Genomic DNA, 27161 nt, shown 5'->3' on the forward strand with positions numbered 1-27161 from the left:
CATGTAAGAAATGTTAAAGCATTATGAAACATTAACTATAATTGTAAAGAAAGACTAGCATATGATTCTTAAGATTAACAACTAAGAACTATGAAAGCGATTCTGATGAGAATGATAGGCCATTAGTTTCCCTACTGATGAATATTTTCAGTCATACTATAAACCCTATTTAACCTATTTAACTGAAAATGTGATATAACTCTGTTAGAAGCGTAAGAGCAGAGGAAGAGAACTAAGTACTCATCTACCATTGTGGGAAGTCAAGAACTAATGTCTAAAACTCACAAATAAAGAACTGGCATAATAAGTATATTATTCAGAAATATAGAGGTAATTATAAAGGGAAATAACCAGAACTGAGAATAAATGCTCCTGGAAATGGGACTAGAAAACATTAAAGTAGGAAACTACTATTTTGAAATATAAGTTTTTTAGTATTTTTTCATCTATATTGTTACATTACTTAGAAAATTTTTAACTTTCGAAAAATATCATCGAAATACTTTTAAATGGACTAGAATAATACATGATGATTAGATGTTACTATGAATAAATAACCAATGTATTCATTAATTTTTTTAAAATTTCACGAACCATCTTTCAGTTGCAACTCTTGCCTCCATAAACTGACAAGTCTCCAAACCAGTATTTTGTCCAGGGCTCAAACCCATCATCATCTTTACTACCTGGATATCCCACAATTGCTGTAAAAGTATAACTTTCCTAAGACTAAAATAGAAATTTCCTAATAATAAAATAATACTTATTTTATGATTTAAAAAATACACTGAGCTACCCATCAATATTTCCACATTCCTGTTGATGACATCAGTCTCCCAGTTACCTAAATTCTAAGACTCTTCTCACAGGCACAGCTGATCAGTCAATAATTTTTGTCCAGCATGAAATAATTATGACCAGCATGAAACAAATTTTATATATTCCCTAACTTCCCATAGTTTTTTCATCAGTCTCCTAGCTGTAGGTCAGTCATCACATTACATACAATAGCCAGATTAAAACTTCTGTCTAGAATGTTCTTCCCATAATTCTCTGCTTTTGTATTTGTCTGTCTGTCTCTCTCCCTTGTCACTCTAAAAGGTAAGTTCCATGAGAACAGGGGCTTTGTTTTGCTCACTGCAGTATCCCCCCTAATTAGAAAAGTGCCTGGTACAAGTTGAGGGCTCAATGAATGATTCTGATTTTAAAAACATTAATTCAACAAATACATATCAAGCACTGACATAACAGAGGTACTATAAATAAAGCAATGAATAACTAACACAGTTATGATCAGAAAAGGAAGAGAAACAGTAAGCCCAGACTTGATGAATCAGAGGTTTTTTTGAACAGAAGAAATGATAACTAAGACTTGAGGGTTGAGTAGGAAAGAGCTAATTATAGGTAGGAAAGAAAACAGCATGAAATATATGAGTAAGGCCTGCACGGGCAGCGTGCGAGAGGGAGATGAAGAGCACACTCGAAAATCTACAAAAAGTTTCATGTGATTCAAGTAGAGAACCAGAGAAGGAAGTGAGGCAGGAGAGATGAGCAGAAACCAAACTGTGAAGGACTTTGTAAGTAATGTTAAATGTTTTGACTGTATAAGTCATATTTAGGTTTTTTGACCTTAAGACTAACAGGAAGCATCAAAAGGTTTTCAGCAGAATGATACTAGTGGATCATGTCAGATGGAGGTTCTGGATGCAGTATAAAGGATGAACTGAAAGGAATAAGACAAGCAGCGGAAAGATGAAATAATAGTTACCTGGCATAGAGAAGAAGCAAGTGAATATTCAGGAGGTAGAATCAACAGGACTTGTTGGCTAATTAGATATTTGGAGTAAAAGACGGGAAGAGTCAAGGCTGATGCTCAGGCTTCTGGCTTAGGCAGCCAGGTGGACAGCAGTCCTTTCACTGATGTAATGCGCATGGAAGGGCCGGTTTGAAAGAATGATGACAGAATTTAGTAAGACAAATTAATTCGAGATGATGGCGAGACTTCCAAGTGAACAATGTTTAGATGGAATGATACAAATAATGTTTAGATGGATTGATACAAACAACTGAAGCTCAGGATCTCAGGATAAACATGTAAATTTGGAAACATTACATACAGATGATAACTAAAGCCAAGAGAATGAATAAATTCATCCATGGAGGGTTTACATACAAACAATGCAAAGTATTCCCTGGGAAACCCCAACATTTTAAGAGATAAGAGAAAGAAGAACCTAAGAAAGGGATTGAGAAAAAACAAGGAAGGAGAAAAACCAAGCGAGTACAGTGTCATAGTATTAAAGAGTATTTCAGAAGGCAGGGGTAGTCACAGTGAGTAATACTAAAGCAGGTCAGGTAACTTAAGTCCTGAAATTTGTCCAATTTAATAAGGATTATCAGCAATCTTGACGAGAGTAGTTCAAGTGGCATAGTGGGAACTAAAGCTAAATTTCAAACATATGAAAATTAAGTGGTAAAGTATAGTAAATACATACAACTCTAAGAAATTTGACTGTGAAGGGAAAAAAGAAAATCCTAAGGAAGACACTAAGTGAAGTAAATGTATTTTTTAAGATAGGGAAGATCTGAATACATCGAAGTGCTCTGGGGCAGAAGCCAGTTTAGAGAGAGAAGGTGAAGATGGAAGGTAATTGACATAGTCCATTGAGTGAGATCTCTGGGAAGGCAGGCAGGCAGGCATGCATCTGGGGACCAAGGATGTTGAAATCGGCTTCAAGCGACAAGGAAACACATTCAAATTCAGTTCGGAGGGGTATAAAAAAGTTACTCCCTTGTTCAAAATCCTCTAAACATTTCTCATTTGCAAAATTTAACAAGGCTTTAGTCAGTGCAATTTCACAAGTATAGAAAAAAATGCAAATTTAAAATGAAATAATGTTTTCATACATTGAGTTACTGAAAAGAAAAAGTATTTCTAATACTCAATGCCACAGACGGTAAGCTGAAACTGGAATGCATATAACTTTCAATAGACTTTTAATTTAGTACAACCCTTTGAAAATCGATTTGCCAGAATGTATTGAAAAATCATAAATACACAGGAATTATATTTCTGGGAATCTAGCCCAAGAAATGTAGGAAGGAACTTATATACACAGGGTACTCACCGGAGTACTACCTATAGTAGTGAAAAATTGGAAATAACAATATGGAAATAATTATATAAATCACATGCTAGCACAATACACAATTGCTGGGATAATATACAGTTAATTATAGCACACCAATTATATAAAACATGAATTAATGTACATAATGTAATATCAGGTAAAAATTTTACAGTATGTATATGGTATGATCATCATGTTTTCAGACATGTATTAAAATGCTGAAAGAATATAAAAATGCTAAAATACTATTATAATTATATTATGAACAAGGAATTATGCGCAATCTTTCTTTTGTCTGTCTCTAATTTCTTTTCCTTATAACTAAAGCAAATTATAACATTTTTAAAACTTTTTCCTTAAACTGACATTTAAGGAAACTCTTGATAACATTCTCAGCTCCCACTACTTTCCATGAAAACCCTGCTCTCCAGCTAAATGGCCTCCTCCTTCCTTGCCCTGGCCCAGATAACAACTTTACAAACCCTACGCTCCCTAGCTGGAACGCCCTCTCCCTCCCATGGGCTTTTCTAAATCCCACTCAATCTGCACGGTTCAGCACACTCCTATATCCTTCCCCCCAACACACACGCCTCGTAGCCATGGTAACCTCACCATTCTCGAACACCTATAACACCTGTCTGCAGTATTATTTGACGCTTCGTACATGGCGCCTTGCCAACACGGCCCAGAATAATGCTTTGAAGTAGCACAGGACAACGTGCCATCTACTTCCTCTGCACCCCCATGCTCACTGCGGCATCATTCACAACAGCCAAGACACGGAGACGAACTAAGTGTTCATCCGTGAATGAGCAGATACAGAAAATGTGACACACACACACATACACACGATTATTCTGGATAATTATCAGCCCTGAAAAAGAAGGAAATCCTGCCATTTGCGGCGTAGATGAACCTTGAGGACATTATGCTAAGTGAAATAAGTCAAACAGAAAAAGACAAATATCATATGATCTCACTTACATGTGGAATCTAAAAAAGCTGTACTCATAAAAACATAAAATATACTGGTGACTGCCAGGAGCAAGGGGGTGGGGGAAGTGGGGAGATGTTATAAGATGAATAGGTCCTGGGGAACTAATGTGCGGCATGGTGACCATAGTTAACAATACTGTATTATATACTTGAAAGTTGCTAACAGAATAGATCTTAAATGTTCTCGCTACCACAACAAAAGAACGGTAATTATGTGAGGTGCTAGATGTGTTAGTTAATATTATCGTGGTAATCATTTTGCAATGTATACATGAATCAAATCATCGCATGTACACCTTAAACTTACACAATGATATATATCAATTATATCTCAAAAAAGCTGGGAAAACTCATTCTTTAAAAAAGGGTGACTCTGGAAGGGAATAAAGGAAAGTTTTGTATCTTTTGAAAGAAGAATTAGCAAACAAAATTTTAAAAATCTAGGATCAAATGGAAAATTTAAATCCACTTCACTGATTTAAATATTTACTTTTTGGTAAAAAAAAAAAAGAATCTGAACAAAATGTTCTTAATATTCAAAGACTATCAAGAACATCAAAGTCTATCAGCACCCTATATTCTAATAATTAAAAGGGAGAAGTAATGAGTCAAAGATAAAATTTCTTTGATTTGAGAATAAAAGATAGAAAAAGCAAGAGACCAGAAAGTGTTGAAGTTGACATCAATCAAAGAAACAAGGAAGAAACAAAAATGCAAGTTCTTCATATATTGAAAGAAGAAAACAAGGAAAGACATCTTTAACAGCAAAATAACAATCGATTCGATTTAAAGGAATTTTGGACATATTTTATGTATCTGGCTAAATAAGGACATCTCAATGATCATACTGTTTGAGATAACAGTCTCACGATTGATAGAGTTCCCTCCACCCCACTACAGATTTCTTTTTAATCTAATGAAAAGACAAGCAAGCACTCATTAAACATGATGATCGTATATATGAACATATCTGGCTACTTAACCTAACATAGCAGCTTTTACAAATTCCATCTCTACCTTATAATTTTACTTACAGGCAGAAATTATTGCTGAATTCTGTTTAATGAACTTTTGTTTACAAACCCTAATTTGTACTTTTAAAGCTAAGGTATTTTCAAGGAATCAGTATATTAGAAATTCATAATTTATGTATTTTATAGGATTCAAACTAGCCTGCCAAATAATTACCTAGCATAAGATTTCTGTTATATAAGACAGAATTTTTTATTTCTATGATTGCTTCACATCTATTAATCACTTCAAACCTACTCAAGGTAGAGCCTAGATTAAGATCCAAAAATCTAATCCTAGTTCTAGATCTCAAAATTCAATACTTTAAAAGGAATTACAATACCACTAGCTTGCATATCTTATTAAGGGAATATGCTATGGTTAAAGAAGAAAAACATTTATATCTACAAGAACCACAAAAATAGAAACCTCTTTGTCTAATTTATTTACCCTATGATCAAAATAACTTCTCCAAATGGAACATTTGGCAATTTATATTACCAATCTAGTTCACTGAAGCTAAGCAAAATGTAGCAAAATCGGAATAATCATTTTTGCCTATGTCTTTTTGCTATCTCCTCAACAATAATAGTTGATCAGCAGTCATCTGCCATGTGTATGTTAACATATATATGTTAAATATAATTAAAATCAATATCTTTCCTAAAAAACAAGTCTAAATTGGAATATTCAGGATGACAGACCATGACTTTAAAAACATTAATACAAAAGTTGTCTCTTTACTATTTCCCATGTTCGCTCAATGCACAGTCTTACATTTTGAAATCCTATTAGTGAGATAGAAGTCAAATATAGCCTCAGTTCTTATGTTGAAGATAAAGAAGGGGGAAAGACAACTAATGTCTTAGTATAATCAAAAATATCTAGCAAAAGTTGTCAGGTAACATGGGGATAAAGTGAAAAACAGTCCAAACTTTTGGAAAAGTAACCTTCTGAATAATTTTAACATTTCCTATCTCTGCAAGCTGCAAGGAAGATAAAACCCTCCAAAGATCTGAGTTAAAATGACATAGAGTTTGGAGAGCTTTTCTTGGGGGAGTTGGATTTAGCTTTTTTGACATTCTTTTCATTTGAGAATAATCTCAGAACCCTTAATAAAAGAAGGAAAACTTGAAACTACTCAACATACCAAAGAACAAGGAGCAGTTAATCTGATTACTTTGACTTTAAAAATCTTGGTAAACAATATCCCTATAGCCAGATAAACACCCAGTAAATATAATTTCTACCATTGTATAAAATCTGTGACTCAACTTAGGTGCAGAAAACAATTAAATTACTGTTAAAATGACCATAATTTGGTACTCAATCGGTCTTAAACCAAAATATTTGAGTTTACAGGCTACATTGGCAAAGAAAAGATGAGGCTAAAACCTACTAGATACTATCTGTCCTCAATAAGACAACTCAGATTTCCAGTGTGGAACTAATATTTTTAGTTATTCCACACTCTTTTATCTGTTGGGCTTTCTGAAGCAAACTGTCTTAGTCAATTACATACTTTCAAATTTTTCAATAAAAATCTTTGCAAGAAAACGATTTTAAAATCACCAAAAAGCCAAAGGACAAGATGTTCAAGACTTTTTTAGACAGTAACTGAGAAAGAATACAATCAGGGAATGGCTTTATCAAGGTGAGCAAAGTTCAGAATGGCAGAATCCCTTCACTGCTGTAATGAGTACACTACAACTACCGGCGCAGTTTGGTGACTGTCTCTGGGTACAGTAGTAAAACAGAAGGGAAAAGCCTAGTACAGAAAGCTGAATGGCCCAAAGGAAAACCTAAGTGGTGACAAGAGCCTAAAGGCACATGCAGGTACGCATCTTTTATATTGGATGTGATACACTTACATGGCCCCTGTTGAATCTCTTGGGGACCAACAGTAAAGCAAGTTTAGAACTTCAAATCTTGAGACATCTATAGCAAGATGCTGATCCAATGTGGCTCCAAATATCTTCTGTTTTCCTGGCTCACCTGAAGAGGAAAAAACACTACAGAGGATGTGGGAACTGAATTTCCTTATGTAGTTTCTTCTAGTGCAACTGTCTGAAAGTTTTGGCCCAATCCTTTATTGAAGTCTGCAGATGAGACACTTGAGGGACAAGTGAAAAACAAAATTCAAATGAAAAGGTGGAGACATCTAAAAGGGGAATACGAGAGCAAAAGATAATCGTCGTCCTAGGTTAATCAGTGTTTCTGGTCCGTAAGTGGGAGGAGGCAGAGAAAGGAGAGAAAAAAAATGCACAGCTGTTTCTCCCTCCACTCCCTCACCCCAATTGCTACTAAAAATTCACGAAGTACCTGAACTTTTTGACCACAATTAGGGAATGAATGAGCAAGATTACTTCGAAAGTTTAAGCATTTTGTCAAGTCTCCCTCCCCTGGCTGTGTGGCATTATTAAGCAGTAGGGAGGCCTTTCAGATAATACTTTTTTTCTAAGAAAAGATTCTGGTCGAATACAGCTTGAGGCAATAAAGAAAGAAAATAATAAATTCAATTTATACGAAAAATGGAAGTCACAGGACAATATACCATATTGACAAAGTTTATTTAATTCTGTTTTTCAAAAAGGGAGGGACAGCTTTCGTGTAATAAGAAATCAGAACAAAAAGTAGTTTCCAAATAGAAAATGTTTTAATACTAAGCAACGCAAACTATGTGCTTTATCCCCTTAGGAACTATCCTTACAAAGATAATCTTGAAAAAACTAAGATTAGCAAAATCAAGTCTGATGTACATTAACACACAAAAGTACAAAAATGGAGTCTATAATGTGAAATAAATTTAGATTAATTTTTAATTAATTTCTTAATTTTTTTCTTAAGATATTTTACCTAAATATGGAATTATTAGTTCTTCTCCAGCATTCATGTAATAGCCTAGGACATAAAACAATTTTCTTTCCAAATATATTCCATTTTAACCAGAGTCTACTTAAACTATATATAGTAAAAACCCAAGAATTTTCTGAAAAATAAGATTGGAGAACCAGTTGGATCCTTACCTGACGTGGCTGTTCATTCATTCGTTGTGGGTCTGATTTCACTTTATTATTAGGATGATTTGTGACTTTGGTTACTGGTTGTTTGAAAATCGATGCTGTTTGTCTAATTGGCAATGTTGTATTCAAGTCTGGTTTACCCTGTAGATATAAGCATGTTTTCATTCATAAATATTATGTATAAATATAATTAGAGAAATTTCTTTTATTAATTCAGTGTCTGTTACTTTAAATCAGATTATTCCAAACATCTCAACGTCAGCATTTTAAATACTCTAAAGTACATTTAAAGTATTTACTTATATAAGACATACATTATAATAAATTTTTCATAATAAAAAGCTTTTTGTGTACTCTTAAATGTAAAAAAGTTCTAATTCATAATTAATTAGATTAGCAAGATACTAAGGATTTTCAAATGAGCAAATATGTTTAAAGTTGGATTACAGAAAAGGAGGGAGAGCTTCCCGGACCAACCGTTAAGACAGCAATCATTTCAACATTCTGAGAATAGAGGAAAATAATAGCATTCTTGGCCATTAAAATATAAACAACCTGATCAGCTGTTAGGAGGCCAGGCTTACATAAAACCACATAAATTAACCTTCTCCTTTTACATAAAAAAAAAAAAATAACTGGAAATTAAACTTCTAATTCTCACAAACTCAATTTAAAAAATGTAATAAAAAAGGAAGTATTACTTTTATATCACATTTAATATTTTAGACTTCAAATTGAAGCTTCAGAAAGTCAAGCAACATACTTATCTACTTTTACTCAACCAGTAAGTAAAATGTAAGATGAGTTCTAGTGAAGTCAAAATTTGGCACAGAATTGTTGTTCATCTGCAATACCTCTTAACAACACAGGAGTAGGGGCAGGGGAGGACATGAGAAAAAGAAAAAAAAAAACATAATTATGGAAAAAAATGTAAAAGGTCATATATATCAGAAAGCAACGTACATCTAACATTTTTGGTACAGAAATAAACTTGATAAATCTATAGAATATTCAATGAACATTTATCTTTACAAGGATTTTCAGATAAAAATTGTAATAGCAGCTTCAAGACTCCAAAGCAGTGGTTCTCAAACTTGAGCATGTATCAGAATCACCCAGAGGGCTTATTAAAACAAATTACTGGACTTCACTCCCAGAGATTCTGATTCAGTAGGTCTGAAGTGGGGCCTGGAAACTTGCATTTCTATTGAGGTCTCAGGTGACGCTGCCACTGCTGCTCCAGGGACCACACTTGGAGAACCTCCGCCCTTAAACGAAGATTGCAAACTGATGGCAGGTAGACCGAGTCTAACTCATAGACGCGTTCTGCTCAGTTTTGGATGCCTTTAATAAATTAAGCAAACAACTATGAACCTTCACGTAAAAACTCAAATATCTAAAAATAGGGGACTTGATCTGGCCACAATGGGCCATGATTAAATACTAACGGCTGCCCATTTGAAGTGTTACGGGTTCTTTTTGCAAAATTTCTCAACAACTCACATTTGTTTTACCTGTCTGAGCCCTGCAGATACTGAGTTTGTGACTTCTGCTTAAAGATTAACGATGTCTAGAAAAATAAGTATCGTGTAAGTTAATGTGAAAATTATTACAATACAGTATTATCTGGACCCATTATTAAATGTTTCCGTCCTCTCCTTCCAGCGCGCGCGCGCGCGCGCGCACACACACACACACACACACACACACACCCTTCGTCTCTGTACCAGGCATGCTTGCTATTCCTTTATCTTACTAAATCTTCTCCCAATGTATGTGCTTACCTTTAAGAGTTATAGTCATCTTAAACAACTCAAACAATATCATTTCTCAGGTATTTATCTTTCTTTATGGATTTTTTAAAAACTTTGATTTAGAAGTGTACAAACTTAGCCTGAAGGCTGCAAAATAACCACTTTGGATGCCATTTTTCAAAAAGCATGAGGCCCAGGAATGTGTATTTTTAAAAGCTCTCCTGGTAATTATGTGATGCAAAAGTTTGGACACCTCTGATTTATGACTTCTAGAGCATTCCAAGGCCCCAAGTAAAGCCACTCAACCTGTAAAAGTCAATATTTAATCCTAATGAAGCTTACCACATAAATGCTTACAGAGAACTTTTCCTGCTACTAATTAGTATATATCACTAAACAATTCTTTAATATTTTTGTTCTTTAATAAAGAACAATAAAATAAAGAACAATATACTCTGCTGCTATTACAACAAAGATGGCATCAGTAGACACGAAAGTATATTGCAACTGTTTGTATGAGCAAATACGGGCAAGCTTGTTAAGATTCTCACTGTTACAAAGGATGGCTAGAGGCAGCAGAGAACTATTCTACACTATGAATTCTGAATCCCCAAGACTGGAAGAAAGCATGAACTGCATAAAACTATTGGTGCTACAATTTTAAGACCAATATTTTTTTCATTAACTTGTTTTTGGTGCAATAAATACAAATTAGAAAAAAAAAAGCTGGCTAAAAATATTCAAAATATACAATTAACTTCTACTCTCTGACAATGAGACAGTCCACTCTCCAGTGGCATGAAATAAGAGATTATTCAAGAGTGTGCTGTTACTCTTCTCTTGATCTTATTTTGGTTATTATTTTGTTCTTTTTAATGGCCTTAAAAGCTCTGAAGACAAAATTTTTTACTAATTTTGTATTCCAAAAGAGTATCGTGTAGAATAATATGAAAAGCTGGACTAACTGGTTTTCCCAGAAACAGTAAATTGTATTACCACTCTCCCTGAGGACCACTGGAGTCACTGTTAATTCATGCCCAGTTGTGTGTCTGGGTTTTGCTAAATACTTATTAATCTGCCTTAAACTTAGGAGTTATAAAGCAAACACTGTTTTTATAGGATCAGATTAAGATTGTTCATATATTTGAAACCTTCCCTTTCAATATAAGAAAAAGTACAGAAGTTCCTTTTATTACAAAATTAAACTGGCAAACACACAATATCTAATATCAGAACTTAAAGTTTCCAACCTGTGATAAATTTTCTCAGTATATAGCTAGCCCTCAAGTCAAAATTTAATGTATTTTGTAAGAATGTGTATATTAGGCTGGAAGTATTCAAGTAACTCAATAAATTTTTGAGGGTCTATTCTATCCCACTAGGTGCTGAGAGGAATACAAAAATAAATCTTCTTATTTTTTAAATTGTTACTTCATCTCTTTCCAATAAATACCTGAGATGGCTCTTTTACATTCTGAAAGAAAAGTATATAATAAAAATTAATTTTTAAAAATAAAAAATCAAAGCCAAGGAGAAAACAAATATCTTTTTGAAAAGGTTAAGAGAGATTGATTCTAGAACTTGGCATCTAATATGGATCTGAACTTTCTAGGGGCAGGGTGAAAAGAGATTATATAAATATAATGGTCAGAAAGGAGGAAGTTACCAATTAATGAGGAAAACAAAAGGTGTCCTGATAGCAAATCTAGAAAAAAATTAAAGGCACTTAACATCGCAACAATTATTAAGATTTCAAATACATTTCCTTTTCTCAATGACTGTCCATAAAAACCAAGAAAATAACATTTAAAGGACAACTCAGTGAAGGTGATTCTGAAAGGGACTAAGCCAATGTGGTCTATTATGTAGTTTTCAGTGACTGAACTTGATTGGGGCTAGAAAAGAGGAATACTAAAGAAGTAAAGAGCATATATCATAAACTGGTGGTTTTCAAACATTTTTTTTTTGCATTCCTATCCCCTAAAAAATGTCTGAAAATATATATACACCACTTACATTTTAAAGTTGGCATCAAGAATATTTTGTATTTTAATATAAATTGCAAAGGATTCATTTACTAGAGTATTCTGAATACTGACACTTTAATAAACTGTTACCTTACTTTAAAATATATCTAACAGAATCTAAATATACCCACTATCAACCATTTATATATGAAAAACTCTTCAGCAGTTATATATTTTATTTCACTTCTTTTTCTCTTGGAACCAAAAATTCCATTCCCAGAGTTATTTCCTATTTTAAACTTGAAACCCTTTAACTGATCATTTATATATATCACAAAGTTATTTTTTTAAACTCTCTGTGACCATAAAGTTCTTAGTGATAAAAAAGTAAATTTGTTCTGCTTTATTACAACTATTAGTACATAACAGACCCTAAATGGTAAATTATACATTTTAACAAATTATTATTAAACATAAGAGATAAAAATTGGATAAGTATATTAATGAAAGAAAACTTTATTTCAAAATAACTTCATGGTCTTGAATGAGAATTACTAATTCCTAGAATGGGTGAAGATTTAGTTATCAGTTCTATTCCTATTCTTCAATTATTAGAGATGTAACACCAAGAAACCCTGTTCACATAAATGAGTAAATAGAATGACTTACTCTGTCACTCGATTCTTTGAATTTTGGAGTTGCATGTCAAAATATCAGTTAGTGCACCATCAAGTTTTAATAATCGACATCTACATTAACTCCTCTGTAAATTTTTTTTTGCAAGCAGAATTGTACGAGCAGAAAGACTTGACTGTTATCAAGTCATTCATTTTGTCCATATCCACACCAATATTTAAATTGTCCCTTTATTGGAGGTCAAACATTTTATAGCATGATAGTATTACAGAGGTAAGAAGTTTGCTCTTCTGTAAAATGGAAGATAGTTGACTATGGAAAAGGAACTGCGGGGGGTGGGTGGAAAGAGCCTGTACCTCTATCTTAGGTACAGTGTCGGATAACTTGAAGGAAAGAATATACAGATGGAAGATACAGAAACAACTTTAAACCCCTCCATGTGGTGTGCACCAAGTAAAGTCTTCACATAGTATAGTTTGAACAGTGGGGCCTTAAACTATATATTCTAAATACCACTATTCTCAGCCTGGCTTTGAAATCACGCTACTGTATGACAGTTTAGAATTGTACACATTCTATGACAAGAGTGTAGAGGATTCATTTTATCTTGAAAATTCATGTAAATTTAGCATTCTAAAAATTAGCCATGTTGTTTTAACGTAAAAACATGTTGCTCTACTTACTCAAAATGTTCAAATAGAACACTTTCAAGAATCATTTTAATTCCATAGCTTTGCATATACCACATACCCAAGAGGTTTTCATGCCCCAACTTGAGAAACAAAGACTTTATTTTTCTAAGGTCATTTTCCTCATCTGTAAATGAGGATAAAAACAATAACTATGCATGAGATTCCTATAAAGATCAAACAAGATAATGCATGCATCATGCTGCTGCTGCTGCTAATGCAGTTTTTATTCAGTCAGCCATTGTACCAATACTGAGTACCTACTATCTATCAGGCACTGACTGCATGCGGGGTATACGGTCATTTACAAAACACCCAAATCCCTGCCTCAGAGCTTACATTCTGGGGGTAAGGGGAAGACAACCATTAACAAGGTAGGTTTGTATTTTATAGTCATGTTGGCACATAAATTCTGAATAAATTGCAGCTATTTCTATTATCGGCATTAACATGTTATTGAACATGCTATTGAAATTTAGAAACTTAACCTATTATGCTTCTCCAGAAGGAAAACTATCTCCTGGTTCACACAAAGGGAGCCTGAGTGGTATCTTTAGGTCACATCAGGGTTATCCTCAAAAAGTAATTTCAGATTTCCTCCAGAATATATATAGTAGCCAAAAGCTAATGCCTTTCCACAAAATCGAAAGTCAACAAAGCAAAGTGCTTTACAATCTTTCGGGTATTTTTTTTTTTTTTGATTGATTGAAACTGAATTCACATACCATAAAACTCACTACCTTAAAGTGTACAATTAAGTGGTTTTTACTATATTCACAAGGTTGTGCTATTGTCATAGGTTTTTGTAAAAAGTAAAAAAATATATCTGGGAACTATGATTTTGTACAGAAAATCGACTTATGTAATATCCCCAAAAGATATATATTTTTAATGAAATGAATGAATCTTAAAAGAATGAGTAGTTTACAATTTGAGCTCATTAAAAAGGGAGTTGTAGTTAATTGAAGAAGTGAAAGTAGAATTCTTCATTGAAAACAAGTTTTGAAGAGTTCTGCTCAAAAAAATAACTTCTTGGAGCTTTAGTGAACATGAGATCATTAAAGGAGTGAGGACGAAGGACACTAATGAGTTTCATCCAGACACCCAGAGCAGCTCGATTCAAACGAAGGCATCTACTGTCTGGGATTCATTATCTCCTTCACATCTGGGTTGACACTAGCTAACTACACATCCTTAAGAGAATTGTGGGAATAGTCACACCAATTGTTTCTGTAGGGCTTAACTCTCCTGCTGAACTAGAGTCAGGTGACTCTCCAGGACCTATAAAACTGCGTGAAACAGTCTTTAAGCAACAGAAACCTGGACATCCAAAATAAATCTTGACAAAGCTATACCATCAGCAACTATGTCTCCAAATCTGCCTTTATTATTAGCACAAAAGCCAAGCCCATGCCCTCTCAAAAGGTCTGTCACACTTGGACACATTTGAAGCACTAACATATAACATGATAAAACTACCAAACAGACTATTCTCATCAGCAAGCCTATTTGCTAACATGGCTAAAGGTTTGTCTGCTTTTTATTTCCTAGCAATCGCTAGCCAATCAATAACTAAATACCTTGCTCAAATTAACGAAAAGAAAAAAAAATGTGCTGTTAGCTGATAAGTTGCTATCTTTATTAAAGATAAATATCCTTTATTTATTAAGAATATTTCTGCTTATGAAAGAATTAGATGTTTTTGGACAAAAGACTACTTAATAGTTTCTGTCCTTTGCTACATCTTACCCTTCCTTCCTTTACTGTCCAAGCCACCATCATCCTTGCTTGATTAAGTATAATAGCCTTAACTGGCCCCCAACTTCCACTTCTGCCCCTCTACAATACCAAAGTAATGATGTCGCTCCCTGCATAAAGTCCCCAGGTAACATTCCATACTCCTCCTTGTGCTGGCTTGCCAACCTGTGACTCGGTTCGTCTGCTTCCTTGATCTTCCCTACTCCTTTCCACTTACTGAATTCCAGCCACTGTGACCTACTTTCTGCCCTCATATGCTAAATGTATCCTGCCGTAGGGACTCTGCACTGGCAATTCCCTCTGCAGAGAATACTTTCCCCTCTGGTCTTTGTATAGCTGACTCCTTATCATTCAGAGCTCAACCTAAAAATCACCCAAAGACTTTCCCAATTGCTCATCCAGTCAACCTCATTCATTCTTATCTAATTCACTGTGTAGCATTTACTATTTAAAGTATGTATTAGTCTGTCATTACACTAGAATATAAGCTCCACGCACACAGAATCTTCCTTCACTGAATTCCCTGAGTCTAGAATGTCTGAGCACACAGAATGTGCTAAAAAAAAAAAAAAAAAAAAAAATCCTGTGAAATAAATGACACATGACATGTCTCTTACACGTTAGGTCTTCTGTTATGCAGCCCTTAGCCTTGTATAGTCTCATTTTCTGCCTTAAACTTACAGGTGCTACATAAGTGGAAAATATTGTAATGCAGTTTACTCTACAGTTCCCATCTCAAAATTGAGCACAGTCATATGTATTTTGCCTCGATTATAAATGTAAGAGAAATAATCCCTAAACTTGTTCCATTACTATTTAACATGAAGTTATGCTTATAGAGACATTGCCAGCATCTTCCTCTGAGTCAGCCAGCCAGCCCTACACAAGCATCCCATGGGAAAATCACCCTCAGTCTACAGACTGTTTTTGGCAAATTCACTGTCAACTGTAGTTCTGTTATATCATGAAATAATGGGAAATAAAGAGTACGAAGAATCTAGAACTGAGCAGACTTCCAACAGGCAATTAAAACATCAAAATAAACTATGTATATTGGCAGGAAGGCTCAGAAAAAACGTTCTTCAATTATGAATCTGAAAATTTAGGTCATCTCCCTGTAACTAACTTGCCATAGCAACTGTTCACCTGTATACGAAGGAAAATAATGTAAAATTTAGCACAGTGGTTCTAGACAGAGACCATCGTGGAGATTAAACCCTTGGAGCAAAAGGCAAACTATAAGGTCAATTAATAAGATGTCCATGAGTAAATTATAGAGATGGGACAGGTAATCTCTTGGTTGAGTTACACAGAAAGTTTAAGTGGTAAAAATAATATTAACTTGGAAATAAACAGAGTTAATCAACCTTGGACACTAAAAAACTTTAATGAGAATTAAGCTTGCTTCAAATGGTACACGATTCTCCCTTTAGGGAGGTAAGCGAAGGAGTTTAAGGAGCCCATACTCTGCTGAGTAACAGATTACTCATGAAGGAGACTGAGAATTAAGGCCAGAAAAAAAGCCAGTTCTTTGGGTGCTCAGGGTTCCAGGCAGGTCCCAGTTGCCTAAGAAAGGTATTATAAATGTGTTTATAACAGTAATCCAGCAGAGACACACGTCTCTTTTCTAAAAAGTCAGGACCATATTTTAACTGTGTACTCTGCTCTAGCAATTATCAAAATCAATCCTATCACAGCTCAAATCTCTATTTTGGTAATAACCAAATAGTCACGTCTTTCAGATTATACATGACCACCCACCACTCATCCCATAATATTCTGTACATTCACCCCACAATTCAATGGCTTTTTTTTTTAACCTCAACTAAAAGCAGAAATGTATTTTACATCATGACTCAGAACACATGTAACACAAGCTGCCTAAAATACTTACTACATGTGACATGTACACTCCTGAATGACCAATCAGCAGGCTTTCCTAGATCCTCGATACTTTCTCTAAACACTCCCTTCAGTCCCTGGACTTAGTAAAACTTGGTTGTCTCTCAAAGACACTATCTCCCCTGAAGTTCTCTCAAATGAAGGCTTTTCCTCTTTCTCTCTGCTACGTATCTAAGGGCCAGGAAGTGGTGTATGGGTTTCCTCCTTTCCCCTCACTTTTCTCAAATCATTTCTCCATTTCTGTTTCTTTAAAGCTTTTAGGATCTCACTATATTACTCTCTACCCCTCCTCCCTGCTTTCTCTTTCATTCGCTGAAGACTGTAGTTTCTGTTTCACATCTTCTCCTCTATCCCAACTCTTGTCCTCTTTCTTAGAGGTTTCAATACCCACATGAAAAACACACAAAGCCCCCTGAGTTCTGTGACCTACACTACCCAACCTCACCCACCTAACATTAGTCACAGGCTTCTGAACCTAGTAACAAGCCTGATCCTCCCTAACTACACCATCTCTAATAAATCAAGCACCCCACTCTCCAATTTCTACTTCTTCCTCTCCTGACAGCTCACTTAGCACTGCCCTCTGCATTCTTTGACCTCATGAATACCTCCAACCCACTGACTGTCCTACCTTGTCACTGTTCCTTAGCTACTTTCACATCCCTCCACACCCAGTATAGATCCATGGGCCATCGCCTTCATTACATTGCAAATGGGCTTGACTTTATCGACTTCTCATCTATGGTTTTTCCACTCGTGCTATAGACCCTATTCTTCTTAACCTTTCCAATGTCTTTAAAATGGGAGATTAACCAAATGAGCACCTCTTTCACCTAACTAGTGAGTCTCCTTACCCAAGAAAATTTATTTAAAGAATTGTCCACGCTGGCCAATATTCTTTCTCATTCACTTTCAACCCAGTCCAATCTGGATTCTGTTCTCATTGGAACTACTGTTATCAAGGTTATTAACTCACGTCCCCAAATTCCATGGGCATTTGTCTTCCCCATTCAACCTTTCGGCAGCGACCACTGTAACTGACCACTCCTTTTTGAAACATTCTCCTCCTCAATGCCTATCTAGCCATTCTTTCACAATTCACTTTGCTGACTCCTCCTAACCAAATTCTAACTATTGGATTTTCTCAGCACTTGGTTCTGGGTCCTTTCCTGTATCCTGTATCCTCTAGTTCCATTATTTGGAATACTATGTGCTAATGAATTCCCAGCTCAGACCTCTCAATTACTGTATCAACTGCATACATGACATCTCCATTTGGATACTTAACAAGCCCTTCAAACTTTGCATCTTCGAAGCTGATTTTCTCCAGCCACATAAATCTTCTCTTAAGATCTAGATAAATGGCAACTAATTGATCTAGTCAATCTAAACACTAAGGGTTCACCCACACTTGAATCTTCTGTCATCTTCCACACCCAATTCATCAGCTAATACTGTCAATTCTATATTCAAAACAGGACTAGAACCTATCCACTTCTCTCCATCACCATGTGTCTAGGCCATCACGATTCCCCGGTGGCCTACTTATAAGAGCTGCTTGCTCCTCGCTTCCATTTTTGTCAATTTCATTTCCAATTGCTAGAAACCTGTACTCAGCAGTGGCCTACACTTAAGGGAGATGCCAGTAACCCGCTGTAAGGACTTCAAAGCCTAGAGATGCTAGATTTATCACCTGTGATCTACTCACCTCCCTTCCACACCCCCACAATAGGCAACAGAGAGAGACCAGCAGACATTCTTTCCAGCAAGGGTTTAATGCACTGATGAAAAGAGCACCAACATCTTTGGGAAAGATTTTAGTTACTTTCTCCATAGGCCAGAAATGCTGGTGGAAGGAATAAAGTCTTTTTTCAGTTTGGATGGAAAGATTCTAGAAAAGTAGAAGCCAAGGGGTAGTTCTTATCACAATATGCTCTACCAGGAGCTAGCAGATAACCAGTATAACCCTACCACAGGTCTCTTTTGTGATGGTAATTGACCATCGGGTTCCTAGGAGAGAAAGACATCAGCCCACTAAGGTGCCACTTCCATAACTGAAAAATTTCTAACTAAACAAAGGCCTGATTTGAGCTATGGCAAGTGAGCTGGTCCCTCACATCTTCTGCCATAGCCTTGCTTCCTTTCCTGCCTCTAAAACACTACTTATTAACTTTTCAGCTACATTTTTCCTTTGAGAATTTGATGAAGACACTCCCCCTAGACAAATGCACAACAGAAGATTCCTGGAGGGCTGCCTGAAACATGGACTCAGTTTGGTTTAGTTGGTTTGGTGTAATTCCTTCCGAGATGGCCCGATAATTTTCAAAGGAAATAAAGGATTGTGCATGCTCTTAGGAATACTGTCCTCTGTCCTCCACATCTCATTCAAGCTTCATGAGTAGTCCAACCATTGTTATGCGCGGGGTGAAAAAAAATACCCATTGTGTTATGTGTCTGTAAATGCATAAATACCCTGGAAGGACATAAAAAAACAGATTAACAAGTCTCCTCTAGGGAAGAAGACTGGGTCAGAGAGGAAGAACATTTTTCATCGAATATCCTTTTACTATATGTACGAATTACCTAAGAAAATAACAATAAATTAAAAACTTTAAACTTTTAAAAGACTATGCTACCTTTTGCCTCTAACTTCTCATTTCCAAGAAACTTTTTGGCATTCTAAATGCCTTCTGGTCCTTCCATCTCTCAAAGCTAGTACGTAAAGGTCACCAGATGCCATCTAATTTGGAAATGCAATGAATACAAATTCTTTATCCTCCTGATCTCCCCATGACATTAAACAATAATCATCTTTCCTAGGCTTTTATAACACCACGTTCTCTTGATTCCCCTACTATCTTTCTGAAAGTCCCTTCTTATTCTCCATCAGACTAATTTATCCATTTATTCATTGCCTACAGTGTAATGATACTTTTCTTCTGTTTGTCCCTATGTTGGGTGATCGCAATACATTATGGCATGCCACTGAGACCTGAATCCTCAAAGTGTGACCCGGGAGGCCACAAGAGCTTTTCAGAAGTCCAAGAAACAAAACTATTTTAACTCAGTTTTCCTCACCCCACCACCTCTAACCTTGCTATTCTCCCCCTACTCCCTATCCACTTATGCCCCAAATGACTCAAACCAGAATTGTAGCAGGCATCAACAATTCCCTCTAAACACTCATCTCTTGATCGAGTCTCACTTTGCCATACCTCCTGCTGCAGCATTAATTCAAGCCATCATTACTTCTCTCGATTTCAACAGCCTAACTTGCTTTCCCTACAGCCAATTTGACCTTTTCCCAATCCATTCTCTATACCGCACCGATTCTATAAGCAATACCCAAACTGATTCCCATAGCAGCTCGTTTCTCAAACTGCACCTGCTAGATCATTTGGTTGAGAACTTAAGACACAACTATACATAATCCAAAGCTGTATATATAATCACAATAGCATGTTACCATAAATCAAGGTTAATTCGTGAGAAATGAATGACAGACTTATTTAATTCCACTCAAGAGAATATGATGCTCTTTATTTCCAAATATATCAAATTTGTGTGAATAAAAAATTGTGATAAAAGAACTGAGTCTTTCCAAGGTATCAGAAGCACTGACAAGCCAAAGTAAAAAATAACTTGTTGCATACCATATTCATATTGTGCACAATTTGTAAAATACATCACATGTCACATTAATGTTTGGGAACTTGAATTTTATTAGTTATGTAGATTTAACTGATGAACATTTCAGTGTTGTTAAGAGCTAGGAACACAAGGAAATGAAATTACACATCTGAAACATTAAAAGGAATTTCTAGCAACAAAACCTAGCTACTTAAGTTCCTTAAACATATATTACACTGAGAATCACTATACTTTTCTTTATCTAATTCTAGAGTGTTCTCTAATTAAATTTTTAAAGAAACTAACTTGCTTCTTAAAATGTTGAGAATCAGCTCTGAAACCTTGAAATACAGCCTCTTTGAAACACCCAAGCCTGCTTAAATGATGTTTGGCAAAGGTTTTCTTGTCCCATTTACATGAGACTCATAACTCTAGAACCATGCTGTTCAATATGGTAGCCACTAGGAATAGGTGGCTATTTAAACTCTAAACTAAAAATTCGGTTATTCGGTCACACTAGCCACATTTCAAATATTCAACAGTCGCCTGTGGCTGGTAGGTACAATGTTTCTATAATCATAGAAACTACTAATCATAGAAACTTTAGAGAGTGTGGCTCTAAAACTTCTCCCTTTGACTGAGCACTGAGATAGCCACTCGTGACTTCCAATATCAATTCAATGTTGATGATTTCCAAATCTTTTTCGTCTTCTTCCATTAACCTAATGGAATATCTTCAAGAATCTATTTGATATGTCAACTCTACTTAATCAGCTGGAGAGATGAAGGAACTGACTGGAAATATTATTTGGCAGTGGCGAGAAAATTAATAAGGAACAGTAAAATCAAAAATGGAACAGATTTTCAGAGTAAGGGTAAGACTGAGACTCAGACTGAGATACGCCAGAATAGGTACTTCGAAAATCTTAGTAAATATTAATCAAAAGGTAATTCCCACTGTCCCCAGCCATCCTAAACTAATTAAAAGCCATTTTGCAAAGATCTGCAGAAGATATCTTTCCAACTATTCCTGACTATATTACTCACCTAGTAAACACACCTTTGATATGAAAGATATATTAAGATCACAGTTTATAATCAGTCACTATAAACTGCAATTTAGCTTGTTTCAAAGTTTATTTTGTTAATTACATTTCTAAGTCTTTGAAAAGTTTTCTTAAGAAACTCAAAACAACATAATTAATAATGCATTTCAGCCGAGCTTACAATCACATAGCAAAATACTACCTTAGATTTTTGTTTATTAGTTTAAATCTCCCAGATTTTTCTATACTTTACTATTAAAGAGACATAATACAGCTATTATTAAGGAGACATAATATAGTTATTATTAGTTACTCACAAATACGTTTTCTACTTTATAGAGATATTTAATGTTGGTGTACTCTAAAAGAGAACTTACTTTAAAAAATACAAAACTCTATTTTCTGACCACTTAACCAAAATAAAATCAGATGCAAAAATAACACCATGCCCCATCCCCAAAATTCAGATAGAAAGCTTCAGAAAACAAAGATAATGAAAGGTATTTCCAAAATAATGTATAGTACATTAATTTATTCAATAAACATTTATGACCCCTATAAACTTCTGGAATGAAGTAGATGGATATTTAATCAAATAAACATGAAGCAAACATTTATCATGTACCTACCGTGTGCTAGGCTTTGGACGGTAAAAAAAAAAAAAAAAAAAAAAAAAGTCATGGTCCCTGCCCTCATGGAGCTTACAGTCTACTTAAGTTGACAACAACCACAAATACAATGGCAAAGCACCAAGGAGGCATTGTGAAGAAGGGACTGGTTCTGCCTGGAGAACGCAGGGCAGGCGTCACAGAGATGGAGACAATGGAGCTGGGCCTTGGATGAGAAGGAGTTCACCAGATGGAAGGGAAGGGGGGAAGCGCATTCCAAGCAGAGGAAACAGCACATGAGCAAGCAGACTCTTGAAAGCACATGCCATGGTGCAGGATGACGAGCGAGCGGTCCAGCGCAGCTAGAGCGTAAAGGTGCACACAAACTAAAGAGATGAATTAGTTTTTGGTTTTTAGCGAATCATAACTATCAGGGAGAATATCTTCATATTACACTTAGTGTAGCTTAACTGTGATTCTAGTCACAATAGGATAGTCTGAAAGCATTCCGTTCATTTCATAAATATCTGAGGCCCTTCAACAGATACCCAGCACTGTGGTTAGTTTTAAAAACACAGTTTTAGGAAAATAAATCTTATTTTTTTTTGTACATTTAGGCAGAATAAACCTAGAATAAAAGTTTCTTAAGCTGAACTCACATAGCTTTGCCTATATACATACACTCAAGGTCCTAATTTTTGCTAACGTGAGCTCCCTCTACTCCTGTCCTTCTGAACACCTTCGTAACTATCGACCCAAAGGACCGCTATGATGAAGCATTACAGAGGCAATGTCAGCCTTCCCTTATCATTCTGCCTCTCTAAACAAGGCACCTGCCAAAGCCCCTATGGAAACCAATGCAACATATGAGGAAACGATGTATTCTAACATCTGTAACGATTTTTGGAATCAAACTATTGTAAACAAACTAGGAAACTGAATTCTGAATAAAGGGCGATAGAAAGCAGAGACCCATACCCTTCAGGAAAAGTAAAAAGATGATGAGGAAAACATCTTGGATCAGAAAGCTTCCTCCACTGGCCACGAGGCAACGGTGTTCACCAAGATGGCTTAGTGCTTAGGAAGGTGCAATGGGGAAAAGAAAGGAACTAACGTGGGGCAAATACTTGGCTAAATGTTTTCATATGAATTCCTATTTATTCCTCACAGTGCTAAGGAAGAGATGTTATTACCTTAATTTTATAAATGAGAAATCTGAGGCCATGAGAGGTTAAGACAGTTGCCCACGACTGGGTGAGCTAGTAAGTGGCAGAGCCAGGGCATCAAACCATACCTGCGGGGATCCGCAGCCCCTCCCACTCCACGACCCTGCCTCAGTGCTCCTGAAAAAATGCTCACTCCCAAGGGGCATGCAGGGCTGTATCTGTCAGCGCCGCAGAAAGAAAAGCCCTTACATTTCCCTTCACCGTTTTCACACAGCCAACACATATACAGATATGTCTCCGAATTCAGAGGAAGAAAATTTGGGGGGAAAAAAAGGTTATATAAGATGAGTTACCCGTGGAGGGGGGAAAAAAGCTTTCTTTGTAAAGATGTTGGGTGCTAAAATATGATTAAATTAGCATTATAATTCAAATGCTACTTGTTTAAATTCCTATACAATATATACCATCAACCAAGCAGCTCAATAATGGAAAAATCTCCAATTACAGTATTTGGATGAGAATTTTACTCTTAGAAGTCATTATCCTCAGCACCATCAAAAGTCAAAATAAAAATTGCCCTTTCTCAAATCTTAATCCAGAAAATTAACAAATAAATATACACTTTGTGATAAGAACATTCATTAAAATTTTGTCTCTTTTTGGCTAACGGAAACTATTTTAAAGAGGAAAAAAGGGGACAATTAACATTAACAAGTAAATCTTATGTAAATATTCCCAATGGGCCTAAAGTATGATGTATGTTGGCCTAGGGAGATACTGAAGTGTTGTTTTCGACCATGCGCAATTTACTTACTCTCCCTCTAGAAGTACTGCCAACTACAAGAAAATTAATCAGATATGTAACTCAAGTGCTTATCGGGGAGAAAAGAAAAAAAAAACTAAGACATTCGGACCGCTAAAATCTCAATGACATATTTAAAATGTAAGATACTCGTGGAGCAGCTTTTGAAACAGCTTACATACACTGTTAGTAAATCAACCAACCTTATTCTGATTGAGGGGATCATTCCGCAGTCTCTGTTTGTTCTTCTGTAATTTACTAGGCATCATCTTTCCAGTTCTGAAGTCAAAACTGCTGAGGTCAACAGTATTTCCCAGGTACCTTGCCAACTGAGGTTTGCTTCTGAACTTTTTACCACTTGGACTAGAAGAAAGATAATGTTAATTGTACAAAAGACAGTAATATTTACCCTAGACTTTACATAGCCTAGACTCCTTCATGCCTTCCTTCCTGGTCCCAAATGTTACATCACAATTTTACATGTTTATATTTTCAAAGAAACGTTCATGTTTTAAAGGAACTTTGTAACTTCACTAAAAAGAGATAATGTGTCATCAAATATAACAGTCTACTAGGTACATCACTGGAGCACAGAGCAGATGTTATTACAGATTATTCCACTGGCCAGCAGTCATTCACTCAGCAATCACTCACAGATTATCAACACAAGCCACATGCACAGCATAACATGCATACTGCAAATGTTTTCAAGCTTATAAACTTTTTTTTCCAAACCGACTTTTGAAATGCTGTTTTTTCTATAAGTATTACATGTGTACACTGTCAGCAGTAATCAGTAAACAAATTCTTCTGAAGTCAACACCCTTGTTACACACACATGAAATCCATATATCTTTGGCTACTAACTTGAACTTATAACATTTACAATAGAAAAATAACCTTGAATTTTGACAATAGTTAAATGCTCCCTTATGTAACCACTAAAACGAGAAAACGAAGTCAAACATTTGTAAATGTGTTTATGTGATGCTGACGTGAGTTCTGTTAGCCAAACTCCTACATTAGAGAAGTATATCAAGGATAATTTACTTCCTGTAAGAAATATTGCCAAAGCTGGAAAATTACAAAAGTGCCAGAATTATACAAAAGGGTAACTTGGTCTTTTCTAAAATTTTTTTTCCTGTGTGGCACTGATCTGTAAGAACATTTTTATGGAAGAATGTCCCAAAGCCTTATCTAAATTTTATGAGCCAAATATGCTAGATAGAATAAACTGTTAAAGTCAGAGAGATATACAACCAGAAGGGAATTGTGCGAATTCCAGAATACTTCTCAAAGAAGCCACCATGTTAGAATTAGAACTTAACCTTGCACCAACTGACTGCAATAAAAGAAAAATAACTCAACAAGAAGACAAAAGAAAAGGCTGGAAAACTAAGCAATTAAATATTCCCCTGGAACAGCAAAACTTCTCTTTGGGTCAAGTCCAAACCAACACACCCCTCTTTGTCAGAAACTCTGGTATTCTGCCACCACCGACTTCAAGACAACTGAAGATCATATCAACATTCTTTACCCATAATCGCATGCCGTAAGTATTCCTGAAACACAATTCAAAGTACAGAATTCAGCCTACAGATGAAGATAACCAGTACCAGAACATGACGGATTAGAACAAAGTAGACAACAAGAACACAGCAGAGGAAAGAACATACGGTTATGTATAAACAAACTCCAACTCTCATTCTGACCCAGATTTCCAAATACGCTCAGTATCATAAAATAAAATAGCATGTCATCCTCAATATTGTCCAAAACGAATCATCTCTGCCTACCACAAACTTCCACCCTCAAACCCGACCTCGTATCGCCTTCTGCTGCAGCGCTACTGCCCACGTAGCATCTAGTCCTCAAATTAGAAGGCCCCATCACAATGCTGCAGGGCCCCATTCCCCAGCCTCACATCCAGCACCAAGTTCTTAATGTTTGGACTCCTCAATGCTGACAAAACAGCTTCACCTCCTTAATTACACATCAAAAACCTTCGATGTGTTTCAATATTTTTTTCTAGACTTTTTCCCAATATTTTTTAGTCTTGGTACCACACATTCCAAACTCAAAGTCATTAAATATGCCATGTACCTCTGACTTCCAGCCATGCCTTTCTGAAGGATGAGCACTAGCAATCCTGCCTGTCATAAGACTTAATCCTCCAAGCCCAGCTAAAATGTCACCTCTTCCATGAAGGTGTCTGTGATTCTCCAATCCTAGTTCAAAATAATTCTACTATCCCTGCAATTCTACTTTATTACAATTCCTATATAATCAACTGATGAGTCAAACAACTAAAAATCACCACAATACCACTTTTTAAAACCCTCAAACACAATTTATAGGTTAGCAGTGAATGAAGTAACTTTCTGAGAGCAAAAAATTTTCACTGGTTGAATAGTAAAAAATGTTTTCATTTGCAGATACAACAGAATGGTAAAGTCTATGCTTACTGAAAAGTTATGTTGCATGGAATTTCAAAAATTGAACTAGAAAATATTTTTATCATTAATTATACTACATAAGAAATGAAATCTTACTGGAAGACCCAAATTTATCTGAAAAATTGGCAAAGATTTCTCTAATTATAGTTCATTTTAATTAACTAAAATAGCCATATGGTCTTTATAATTACATATTCCAGTTACTAGTAAAAGAGATTCTGAAAAACTATTTGGTATACCTCAAAAGTAAAAAAAAAAAAATCTCTCCACAAAATAAAATGACCATTTTCGATCAGCTATCTCTCTAATAAGACCTCATTAATGCAATAAAAACCTGAGTTCCAGAGCGGACTTTGTTTTGACAGACTAATGTTGCAAAAAATGGAAATATTAAGGTAGCAACTTTTACCAAAAAGATAAGTACTATTAGGAAACAGCTTAGAGACAATTAGTTTCATTTTTGAAAGAATCAACTGACTTATTTCACAAATCAACCCTGCGATAGTTCCTTACGTATCAGACGAAATGCCAGTTTTCTACCGCAGCCGAAAGCATACTAGAGCCTCGCTATAACATTCCTCTACAG

General features: G+C 35.5%; 1 protein-coding gene across 1 annotated transcript in view; it reads right to left on the reverse strand.

Annotated features, from left to right (window-relative positions):
* Nucleotides 1–27161, reverse strand: part of MBD2 (methyl-CpG binding domain protein 2) — a 58973-nt gene that overhangs the window by 20225 nt on the left and 11587 nt on the right. The window contains exons 2-3 of the mRNA XM_016129162.2: nt 24323–24482; nt 8165–8302 (exon numbers count right to left, since the gene is read on the reverse strand). Coding sequence (XP_015984648.2) covers nt 8165–8302; nt 24323–24482 — 298 coding nt within the window. The remainder of the gene's footprint in view (nt 1–8164; nt 8303–24322; nt 24483–27161) is intronic.

Source organism: Rousettus aegyptiacus, unplaced genomic scaffold (genome assembly GCF_014176215.1).
Source record: "Rousettus aegyptiacus isolate mRouAeg1 unplaced genomic scaffold, mRouAeg1.p scaffold_m13_p_12, whole genome shotgun sequence".
NCBI classification, from domain to species: domain Eukaryota; kingdom Metazoa; phylum Chordata; class Mammalia; order Chiroptera; family Pteropodidae; genus Rousettus; species Rousettus aegyptiacus.